A 12934-nucleotide genomic window follows, 5' to 3' on the forward strand; every position below is an offset into this window, starting at 1 on the left:
TTTATTAAGGAAAGGGACGGATGATTCACAGCTCTTAATTTTATATAATTCTTAATATCCCGAGCGAATCAAAAAGGTACGTCCCTGGTATGCAATCCGTTCGACGTGCTGTCTACTTAACTGTGTCGGGTTATTGACTGATGTAAAATTTTTAGACGGTTGGTTTAGATTTGTGCCTAACTTTTAACTTAAAATAAAATTAGATGGTAGGTACTTACAGGAATTAGCACCAGTATCTTATTAAAGAGCTTTTACAACAGGAAATTTCCCATTTTGGGAACATTCCCAGTAATGGCAAATCACTGTGAGTGACCCTTTACATTACCAAGTTATAAAACACTTTTCTCGTACTAGATAAGACACGACTTATCAGGCCTAAAAGGATGGCTTTTGACGAAAACTTTAGAAAAAAGTTTAAGTATATTTACTAAAGGAAGTTTAAAGTGTGAACAAACAAAAAAGTTGATGTGATTGTGAGATAACTTTAAAAAGTTTTTGTACCTGATTGAGATAAACCACAAAGAAGGGTTATAAGTTTGACCGGTATGTACTTATGTATGTATCGCTTTTTCGAGATATAATTATGAGAAAACTTAAATTTTCTTATTTTATAAATGCGATAAAACACTAAACGTGTGAACGAGAAGCTTATCCGTTGTAAAATATATGACTTTTATGATGTTAAGAGTAGGTATAAACACAACCATCCCAAGTTTCAAATCGATCGTTAACTACTCACAAAAATTAAGTTCCGTCATTATTGTTCAAAAGCAATTTCTAACATGAACGCTTATTAACTTTTATAGGTAACGGAGATGAATCATACAATCAAGAGAGATTTATAAATGATAATGGGAATGTTGCGTCTATGCTGGACTGGGAGCAAAGAAAATCAGAACACATTCAGCTTATGTTCCCGGGCGTGTCGTGAAAACCGACAAGGGGATTGTGTCCTGTCTAACATGATCACCTCCCTAACTTTTCTCATAGGTTCCGCTTACCTAACCTGAAAATTTAACGGGTACAGCTTATACAGAAGCGACCGCCTGTCTGACCTTCCAACCCGCGAAGGGAAAAAAGCCCAATACAGGTTAAACCAAGTACCTCCAAAACGCATTTCTTGAGAATGTGTGTTTCCTCATGATTTCTTTTACGGCTGACCACATAAAAATAAATTAGAAAATCATTGATTATGTGCCTTCTATTCGAACCTGCGACCTCATAACGAGAGTCAAGCGTTCTTCCAACTGAGCTACCACGGCTTTTCCGAACATGATGATGGACGATAGGCTGATCACCATACTGTTCATCGTTATCCATCCAAAGACTTCGTATCAAAAGTGGCTGCAGGTTTTGTGCTGATTATTTGTAACTCTGCCCACCTTAGGATTTACGAGCGTGAATCGAGTATGTACGATAATAATAATATGGTATGAAGTAAAGATCACTTACGCATTGAATGCTTTATAATGTTATGCGGTGAGATATAATTTATAAATAACTTTAAAAGTTCGTTTGCGTAATTGTTATAAAAGAATACAATTTGTCAAATAATCAGAAACAGACGTAACTTCGTCACGTCCAACTAGATGCTTAAGTGTTTTGAGTCTGACCTGGTCCAAACGAACCTATTACACTAGCGGCATTGCCCTGTTGCACAGCCACTGATAGGCGTTGGACCAGGTAAAACGCAGACCTAGGGTCACCCCCTCTGACTTTGAGTCTCTGGACGATCTCCCTGATCAACTCCCTTGCCTCACAACCCCACAGACGGCAAATTGCGTAATTTAAATATTTTAATGTTGATAAATAATCTTGATTAAATGGGGTATGGGAGGTTCTATCAATTAACAGATAGGTAGGTAACTCCTTAATCGGAGATTACTGATACGCCGCTACGAAAGCTCCGCGCGCGCATCAAAATAATAGCAGTCGATCCATTATAGTATGTAATATAATTTTTGAAGATCACTCACCGGCGCAGTCGCCATCCTCTCCGCGATCACAGGACGATCCAAGCACTGTGTCTATCTAAACATCACACAAAATCACCAGGAAATCACCTCACATGCCGGCAGTCCTCAATCCTCATAGCACAGCAATGTCCTCGGCACAAAGTTCACCATAAAACCATTGTAGGCCAAACGTGTGGCTTCTCCCGTGGTTACAGAGAAATGAAGCTGCGGATAAGGCACGGTTGAAGGTTCCCACGTGAGAGAAATGCTCGTGCACGAACAATGGTGGAGACTGCGCGCGAGTCGAAAGGTGGGCAAAAAGCGAATGAGCGCATGCGCGCGCCGGCGCACTACGAAGCTCGAAGGGGCGGGAGTGTTCTACCTGCTGACCCATTTCAAAACTAAGCACCCATAATGATGTTTGGAATTTTAAGCCCTTATTTGCCTTCGGTTGATTCTCACTTCTGCCCCAAAAAAATGTCCTATAAGTACGTTATACTTCGATTATTTGTTTGGTCCTTAGGCAAACTTGCTAGCGATAGTCACGTCTCAAGATAATAAACCTTGCAGTTTGGATATTATTTTATCAATTATTCTTTTTTACTTGATTTATTATATATTTGCCACAAATGTCATTAATTAAATACTTGATTGGATCTGTTTGGAGAATTGCGTGTTAATAATATGCTTTGCTAACTGTAAGGAAAGCTCATTCTTAACAAAACCGCATCTTGGGGACAATTAAAAACTCTCTCAAGATCTGCAGAGTAAGGTCTGGGGAAGGAATTTACAGCAAGTTTGTTTACCTACGTTTACGTAACTTGCTTCTAGGAATTATTTCTTAGAACATAATCTATAAAATATTCAACTTCGCGTGTATGAGAGTAACCCGAGCTCTATCTTTCTTTTTACCCTCATGTACGGTCACGAACTTTAATATGTATACATTTTGGTACCATGTCACATTAACTTTTTAACAAATTGAACTGTAAGTCTCACTAAACATCAAATATGTTAGTGCGACAGAGTCCTAAAGTGGGTACATTATATTGCTCATGACTGTACGTTATTAGATGTTGATGACGTCATGATAAAAACATGTCAAGAATGCCAGTTAGATGCTTGATATCCATTTATGTGCTTTTTTCTAAACCCATTAAAAAGTTACACTTTTTACACTTCTAATTTCGAATGTAATCGCCAAAATTAAAGCCCACAAGCTGATCTTCTTCTCGTGTGGGCTGTGGGACTGATTGACCTGACCTCATCAACCCTGGTGTCAAGATTACTATTCAGCCGATAAAGGCCCCTGACATTGCTCATGTACTTACCTAACAGCTAGCCGGGACCGGCTCTCAAATCAAATCAAATATACTTTATTAGATTAGATTTATATTAGGTTAGTAAAGTTAATAAGTAGATTTATATTATTTAATTAAGTACCTACCTACTCCTACTCCTAAATTTTCGCATGCTTATATCTAGCGGATCATGTGATATTTGAAACATAAAACCTACCAACTGTCTACAAAACCATGAATCCTATGCGAATAAATGATTTGATTTGATTTATTGCACAGAACTAAATTACAACAATCAGACATAATACATGAATACAGTACAAAAAACCGCTCTTCTAAGCGTGGGTCATCTTACTTTCCGAACAATCGGGTGATTAGCCTGTAATGTCTTAATAAAACTATGGATCACAAAGTGATTTTTGTGGTAAGAATCCCCACTGGGGATTCGAACGAATGAAGGCTGATAATTATGATGATAAAATTTGCATGGTAAAAGCTAACTTATGTTAAAGGTCTCTCCATACTTGTACTTTGACACTAAGCATTTTTTTTTTCTTTTTTATTATTTATTTTACCAGCAGCGTGGTGAAGTATGCTCCATACCCCCTCCGGTTGATTGAGGGAAGGCCTGTGCCCAGTAGTGGGTCGTATATAGGCTGTTTATATATGTATGTATTATTTATTTTAAGTACTTATTTATTTATTTGTACACAATAAAACAGACACAAGGAACATACAAAGAAAACAGATTACAGGTAAGCTTATCTCTAAACAGAGAGATGTCTTCCAGCTGAACTACGCGCGTTTTTTATTTAAAACGTAAATGCAAATAAAATCTCATAACAAAATAACATAAGCTCAAAACTATATCCCAATGGGGTAGTCAAAGATACATCTATGGCAAGATAAACTAAGTACCCGCACCTCACCGAGCTTTCTGTTAGACCAACGAGTCGGATCGCTCTCAACAGTGGTCGGGCCAACTGTATTATTTTTTGAAATAAGTAATATAAAACTCGGCGATAAAAGAGAAATGCAAATATAATCGTCATAAAGAATCTTTCATGCGCATTACACATTACGCGTTGACAGATGATTAGCACATTATATCACGGCATAATGTATCTACCAACTTCCAGCATTTCCACGAATATATCGAGCATGGTTATATACCGCGAGTGATTTAAATTGACAGAACGATTTATCGATATAGTTCCGTACTACTAGGAAGTAACTAATAAGTTTATTGCGTATAAGTGCACGCGCATAATTTACTACGAATAAAACGCTAATGCCGATAATTTCGTTACAATTTTTCCGCTTGTAAAATTGACATATTGAATCATTCCTTGTGAAAAACGAATAAACCTGTTACTGTAGTAATTAGACGGTGTTTTAGTAAGCAATCCAACATACTTACATGTAGCATTGGAGGAGCCCGGTGGCGCAGCGGTTAACGCGCTCGGTCTGCGATTGTTGAAGTAAAGCAACTTTCGCAAAGGCCGGTCATTAGATGGGTGACCACAAAAAAAAAAGTTTTCATCTCGAGCTCCTCCGTGCTTCGGAAGGCACGTTAAGCCGTTGATCCCGGCTGCATTAGCAGTCGTTAATAACCATCAATCCGCACTGGGCCCGCGTGATGGTTTAAGGCCCGATCTCCCTACCCATCCATAGGGAAGGCCCGTGCCCCAGCAGTGGGGACGTTAATAGGCTGATGATGATGATGACATGTAGCATTCAGTAGGTGGCGGCGGCCTCCGTGATCCAGTGGTTGAGTGGTTGAGTGGTTTGAGTGGCCGTTTGAATTTTGATTGGGATATAGTCGTGAGCTTATGACAAGACAACTACCCGAGAGCCTTACTCAACAAGGAAATTCCTTGCCTTTTACCATGAGTCACAATGTAGATTCTAGATTTCCACAATATCATAAATACAAGTGCCAAGTTAAGAAACTTATCTGGAGTTAGCATTCAATGTGGCGTTATAGTGAAATTGTAAAATTTCGTCGAGACGACGCGTGGTATTTATTCAACAGTTGCTTTCGAAAGCGTCGCAAACGCAGACGATATTCTGCTTGCTCGTAATTGAGCCATTGTATTTATTAAAAGCTCTATTTGTTTCAAACTTAATGTTTTAGAAATGCTAGAGTTAACAAGTTACCTAATTACTTGAAATGTTATACTTAGTAACATAATAATTTATCAATAAGTACCTAAAATACTTACTTATTCTTATTGTATTTATTTATAGATATAAATCGCGTTTTATTATTAAAGATTCATTATCAATAATATACTTACTGTATTGATAAGTTTTCTTGTGACCTGTATTAGGCTGGTTATCCCTTCGCGGGTTGGAAGGTGAGACAGGCACTCGCTTCTGTAAAAAACTGGACCTGTGAAAATCTTCATGTTAGGTACGCGGACCCTGTGACCCTTTTCTAAATGATTGGATATATAGGGTGTAGTGACATCGTAACGAATACTAAGGGGGTGATTCAGACCATCATTCTGAGTTAATGACAAGTGGAATTTTCCGTCGCAAAATAAATAATATATTAAATTATTATTTATTTTATTTTTTTATTATTTTGTTATTATATTATTTGTTAATATATATCTTTTTTAGTTTTTTTAATTATTTTCAATTCTATACTTTAGCGATCAAAAATTCCATTTGATATTAAGTTAAAATAATGGTCTGAATCAGTCCCCTCAGTATTTGTTACGATGTCACTAACACCCTGTATAGGTATGTCATAATTACGATTACGCTAGACCAGCGTAAGCGTCGCTAGTAGAAATCATTTTGATTTCATTTTGATTGCTGGGCTTTGAGAATTCTGTTTATTCACCCCTATGTTTTTCATACAAATGAAAGACTTCAAATGGATAGATAAAACATAACATAAGCTCACGTCTATTATATCCCACGTGGGGTAGCCAGAGGTAACTAAATACCCACATTTTACTGAGCTTTCTGTTCGGCCAATGTGATATGTGGTGGTATGGCCGTCTATAGATAGCTAGATACAGGATAGATTTAGGACATTATATTAAACATGATAAATATAACAGAACAATACGATCCTGTTTTGACTTGTGAAAATTCTGGCGCCGCGCCAAATTTTGCAATTCACTTACAAGAACATTGTATTTATTTCAAGCCAAGTACGTTTTCTCGAGAATTCGCGTTGTTATTATTCCAATTGCATAAGTTGCGCAAACACCGCCACTGTCGCATCACCAATGAGCGTACTTACGTGGAAAGCGCTTTTTAGTGCGCACACGTTCGTCAAGGCAATAAGGTGATACAGTTACAAATAAATTGGTTTTCTAGATAAAATCTTTGGTGGGTCTGATAGAATGAATACGCAAAATAAGGCTTTTAGTTTAAAGTATTTTGGGTGCCTATTTTGTCCAGGGTTGATGGGGACTGTCATACGGGGATGGGGATAGTCATAGAGACACAAGCTTTACAAAAAGAAGAAACGTTTTACTTTTTCTATTTGACTTATTTATGAATTTTAATAAAGAAAAATGTAATAATAATTGCGACATTTTGTCACGTTTTTTCATGACGTCACAGGTTGCTTTTTCATACAAATTCCATAGTAATTTTGTATTTTGAAATGTAGTAAGTAGTATACTAGTAGTCAGTAAGTAAGTACAGGTAAGTAAGGAGTTTTGACTAGTTGGAAACTAAGTACCTATTATTGCCTGCTAAAAACTATTTATTAACTATTTACTTATTATTTATTTTAATTATTGTTTTATTTTTTGTATAAATGGCTAAATGGGAAGCGCTGAGGGGTCACATCCAGTATAAAAATAATATAGTAAGTACATTTGAGACGCAACAAATCATTACCTGCAGGACTAACATGTGCAGCTTGATAAAATTATCGATCGATTTTATAAATTTTGGCGAAATCGATAAGTTTGTTTTTTTCCTAACATGCGTGGTAGGTACGTGATTTTGTTCGTATTTTGACGGATATAGAACGGCATGACTTATTTGGGAACACATATTAGCACCAATCGTTGTCGATTGGTGCTAATATGTGAACGACTTAATTATATCGTCAGGATCGATAAAATGACCGTGACAAAATTTGATCCTACTGGTCAAATAAAATGCTGATTCAGCCTGCAAATATGATAATTATCGTGTTAAGTTTTGGTTTACTACATAATTCTGGGATTGGGAATCGATCGACGAGGGTATATTCGACACGCGAGTGAAAGCAGATATCACACGATGCATGCAACATAATTGTGCACACACTAACGAATGGAGTAGACTTACCTATTTATTTTAGATACTACGCACTTTATTTTTTAAATGTATATAATTAAGTAAGTAGGCACAATGTAAAACATGTCCAAATTTTAAAATACATGTCGACCTTAACAGGTAAGTGGGTCTAGTCAAAAAGACTGCTCCGTATGGCACCCGGTGGGAAAGTGTCCGGCCAAGTAGTTAATGCCTACTGCGGCAAATCTACAGGTATAAGTCACGTAAAAAAAATGAAAAAAAAAGGTGGGAAAGTGCTCATTACGCTGGCAGCGCTTCCACGCTGTACTTGTCTAAATAAAGAAGGTACAAGGACATCGAAATATCAAAAAGAAATGTCCGCAACCGTGGTAAAATCAGCCAGAATCGTTAAGTACATATTTACTTTATTTATTTAAAGTCGTAAGACCGAATGTTCTTTTAAAATCCAAATCCCATTGTTTAACTATTGTGTCTGGAAATCTCGGCCTTAGGGTACATATTTGATCTTATTTATTTATAAAGTACAGTCACATCACATACATTAAAACATTTTTACATTAAGAAGGTTACGGTATTGTGACTAATATGTCTGACAATTACGGCGTACATAATTTATACAATTAAGAGTAAGTATTTAAAAATAAAGATTTTATCTACCTCTATACTTATTATATTTCTATTAATTTATTTAATAATATATTGTACACAGGATAACACAGAAACACAATGTGACAACACGAGGAGAGACAAAAGGCACAACTTATTTCTAAAAGAAATTTCGTAGGCCTGTATGTGTGTGTGATTTCTCTAATATGTTTTAGATTTTTATTACATATTTCTACTATTATACCTCCCTCATATATATTATCATATCCCACCATATCATATACCTTTCATAACCGTAGAAAATAATCTTCACGAAACAACTCTACGTCATATCCAATTTAAAAGACAAACAACACATTGCGATAAACGCTTGAGCAATAATTCTACTCTACGTCTTCTCTTGTTCATTTACGGAAGTAGCAATTAAGCAGCGTGTACTCGGTGGCATTGAAAACAATAACAGCTCGGGAACTATCTCAAGACTCTTTCCCCAAGATCGACATAACGCCAGTCTCGTCTTCACCAAGAAAATACTCCGTAACAGGTCCCGCCAAGGTGTAATTTGGCTTACGTTTTTCTAGGAGTCGTGAAGTGCATTTGGATGATTTGCCAGACAAATTTGACCCTGATTCTGTGCTATGGGAGCTAACTCTCGTGTATTGTGACGGTTTTCATTCACTTTTTACTACGAGGAGCGATAACATCACGCTTCTCGGCGTTAAGTGGCTTACCTTTTGTGGTGTGGGTGTGAAATGCTGGAATTGCATCGTAGTACAACGGTAGCCGTGTTTACTTTCTGGCTTGCGTCTTGGAACGTCCAAGTTCGGAGTACGCCCTTTTATCGCGTTAGTGTAGAACATTTTACACTTTTCCAGGCTAGAAAGTATTTATTATTAGAGGACGCCACAGTAACAATACAAAAGCAGTCAGCTATTGGGATACCTTTGCTTCCTCTTTTCAATCAATCAATTCTTTAATAAGTACACAAAACCATAAACACAGGACATGTGCAGACGTATAAAATAAGAACAATAGGCGGCCTTATTGTTACACAGCAATTTCTGCCAGGAAAACCTTGGGGTAAAAGAAATGTATGCATTTGAGCGCGGGATGATGCAATACAAAGAAAAGAAAAAAAATGTTATAAGAAATAGGAAAAATATACATATAATCTAAGCTATTTAGTATTCCCTCAATGCATTTCAATAACAAAATTAGAAATAGAGGAATGTACTTATGTAGAGTTTCATGAAAATGTTCTTTTTTTGACGTGACTTATTGTAGATTTGCCGCAGATGGCATCGACTACTTGGCCTGAAGGTGTTAACACCGTCTGAAAGGTTTTAAGGTAGAACGCTTGCCTCTCACTTTGAGGTCGGACTGTCGGTCAAAAAACTGGAACTGTCAAATCTTCAGGTTAGCTAAGGGGACCCTGTGAAAAACGGGATAATGCATGGGGGGATGAGTGCATGAGGGAAATCGTCGACCACGCCGACAGCGTCGATATTTGGGTCCTGAAGTGTATGTCGCGAGCTGATTGGTAGCTTCTATGACTAGAGTAATCGGGTCATCAGGATGGTATCTATGTTACGTCCTTTGGGTTGTTTGAACAACTTATTTTATCTGATAAAGTAAAAACTTTTCTTGCTATGTTCCTTTGCCTGCTCCTTCTCGGGGCAAATTTAACCAAAAAAAAAAGCCTATGGTACAGTGTCAATAGCGTTGTTGTCAATATTTCACTATGACAGCAAGTAATACACAACGTTTTTCATGATTGCCTTGATTACGAAGTACATATTATTTTTACAATGCATATTTAGTAATTTGAATACATTCTCGACAAGTGTACGGACGTATCAGGTGCGCCGCATAAACGAGTCTAATTATTTGGTAACTACATTCCCAGACTATGAATATGAACATTTTTATGCAAAGTCCAATAATGGTAAGAAGAAAAAGGTTAAAATAATATCTGTGAACGACGCCCAGCCCACTGATTTCAAGGATACGTTGAGCACTGTCACTGTGGGAGGTACCAAGTTCTCTCATAGGACAGGAAATAAAATACCAATGTCAGTTATAAACAAAGCCAGGGAGTATTATTTCAATAATTTACACACTACGATGAAGAAACCTCTAACCCCCACCTACGGGCTGATACCAGAAAGATTTTTCTCAAACATAAACAATTCTGGCGTGGAAAAAAATTTGCAGAAAGCCAGAAAACTTGCTTCCGTTCTTATATCTAGTAATGAAGCTAAATACAGTACAGCATTGAAAGCGAAGGAGAAGTACTTCGGAAGCAAGAAAAAAAGATGGGTAATGAGGAAACCTCGACGTACCTTACGACTATTGTTTCATTGATATTTAAACATAAACATAAACACACGACCCTAATCTGGAGGGCAGAAGCTAAGCTAAAGGACAACATCAATGGGTTTCTTCCTATGGTGACACAAATGTGTACAAACCTTATCTTGTTACCTGTAGTTTACATTTTGTCACACATTGTAATTATCTAAGTATCGCATTTATGTGGACAATCGGCAAATATTTCAACATTGTTTGTTTATGCCTTCATTTTATGGTATCTATACTATAAATATCCTTTTTTAAATAAATAAGAAAGTATTTCTAGAGAAACCTAAATATTAAATTACTTAATAAAGAAAACATTCAAACATCATTGACAGCAGTTGTGTTTTATCACATCACTATTTTATACAACAAATCTATGTAGATTCGATGTTCTAATCGCAAAATCAAGGAGAATATTGAATAAGAGCAATAATGGTTTTGCTTCTGATTACTTCTATAGGAACGTCGAAAAGTCAAACTCTCAAATTCTACTAACAAATATTTTTATTTGCGTTTACAATTAGGCAATATTTTACCCAAAACTAAGAACTCGAACACCGCTGTTTAGGTTGTAGTGCAGGTATAACTAGTAGTGCACACTTTGGTCGTCGGATTGAATACTGAGGTCGTGGGGCAGGTGTAGTTATACTGAGTATAACTTCCGTCAGTGGCCTCTACACATAAGTAATACGTCTGACATGTGGTGTCCGTTGAGTTAGCGAATCTCCCAGCGGTGGTGCAAGAAAAGTCTGTAGAAGTAGTGCACTCATAATCTGATTCACAATTAGTAGTGTCTGGGTTGAAGTAAGTGCTATCGGGGCAGGTGTAGGTGGTCTCTGTGAAGGTTCCATCGATTTCGACGCATTCGATGTAGGAGGAGCAATCTGTGACGTCAGGGTCTGCGACGTAGCCATCGGCGGTGCAGACTGCTGAAGAACTACAGTTGTAGTTGCTGGCAGCCGTGCATTGGGCAGTGTTGGGGTTAAACACGGAGGTGGTCGGGCAGGTGTAGTTGTACGAAGAGTAGGTGTTCGTGGTGGTGTCCAGAACACATAATGTGTAGTTCTGGCAGGTGGTGTCACTGGTGTCCGCGAAGCGACCGATGCCCGTTGCGGTGCAGTTGACCTCGCCGTGGGCACCCCACGCCATGCACAGGACCTAGAAAAGAATTTTACTTAATGCACACTATTGGAACATGAAGTAGTTACCTATCAACCCTTGTTTGTTTTTAAAAAGCACCAATTTTAAAGCCGTCTATATGAATATGGTGGGGGTAGTTAGTTCTCTTGCGATGGAGACACCACATCCGACATTACATCCGATTTTTTTTTTAAGAAAACTAACATCAAATTAATATACAACAGAAAAAGAAAAAGAAAATAATAATATGTAATGGGGGACTTTCCATACTACGTTCACCAAAAACAATATAGATGGCGTTGTACAGCTTTAACGTTTTCACAGCTTTAGCGATAATTACCTGTTTTCCCATTACTCGGGTACATAATTGTTCGAAAATACATGTAATAGCTGAAGCATGTATAAAAATAGATCATTGTTGTTGACAAAACCAGATTTTGTACAGAAGCGACTGCCTAACCGACCTTCCAACCCGCGAAGGGAAAACCAGCTCAATACAGGTTAGATCGCATACCTCCGAAAAGCATTTCTCCGGAACGTGGGTTTCCTCACGCTGTTTTCCTTCACCGCTGAGCACGTGTCAATCATTTATTATCCAAACATGAATTCGACAATCTTTGGTTTAGGCCTGTGCTGGATTCGACCCTGCGACCTTAAAATGAGAGGTAAGCGTTCTACCAACTGGGCCACCGCGGCTCCAACAATATTAACAATAAAAACTTTAAAAACATTCTTACTAATACTTACCAGAAATATAGAAATGCTTGCCTTAAGATCCATTTTGTACATAAACTGTAACGAATGTCCAACTTTTTATACTCGGAAGGATAATAAAATGGGATAAACGGATAAACCAGTCCCATAATGGATTATGGCACTATAATCTCACTGTTATGGTATCAATATTGATGTCATAATCGTAATAGTACCGTCATATAGGTAAGGCTGGATATGGTTCTGACGTTATGAACTATGTTTACATATAAGATCATGCCTAATTGTCATTGTACCTGCTCTCAAATCCGTGTCTGACAACCATTGCCCAATGGCTCAAATTAGCTTCAAAACGCTTTTTCGATTCTGCTCCGCACCACCCAAATCCCCTGGTAGTTGCGGCTTCTGAATACATCCCGCTCAGGGATGGTACTGAAAAGTATCGGCGTCCGAAGGACAATATACGATCCCGACGACCCGATTACTCTAGCTATAGAGGCGGCCAAGCAGGTCGCGACACCAAACACTCCAGAACCCCGATACCAACCCCGCCGGCGTGGCCGACGATTTCTCTCATTCAGC

At 37.8% G+C, this 12934-nt stretch overlaps 2 protein-coding genes across 2 annotated transcripts in view; both read right to left on the reverse strand.

Annotated features, from left to right (window-relative positions):
* LOC126366460 (uncharacterized) overlaps positions 1-9000 on the reverse strand; it is a 37420-nt gene extending 28420 nt beyond the window's left edge. Inside the window, exon 1 of the mRNA XM_050009568.1 lies at positions 8872-9000. Within this exon, the coding sequence (XP_049865525.1) occupies positions 8872-9000 (129 nt within the window). The remainder of the gene's footprint in view (positions 1-8871) is intronic.
* Positions 9001-10984: 1984 nt separating this feature from the next.
* LOC126366461 (uncharacterized) lies at positions 10985-12418 on the reverse strand. Its single transcript, XM_050009569.1, has 2 exons — positions 12386-12418; positions 10985-11656 (listed from the first exon to the last, which is right to left on the reverse strand). Exons 1-2 carry the CDS (start codon positions 12416-12418, stop codon positions 11063-11065), a joined length of 627 nt encoding a protein of 208 aa, XP_049865526.1. The 3' UTR covers positions 10985-11062.
* Positions 12419-12934: the final 516 nt, after the last annotated feature.

This window comes from Pectinophora gossypiella, chromosome 4, assembly GCF_024362695.1.
Source record: "Pectinophora gossypiella chromosome 4, ilPecGoss1.1, whole genome shotgun sequence".
Taxonomy (NCBI): domain Eukaryota; kingdom Metazoa; phylum Arthropoda; class Insecta; order Lepidoptera; family Gelechiidae; genus Pectinophora; species Pectinophora gossypiella.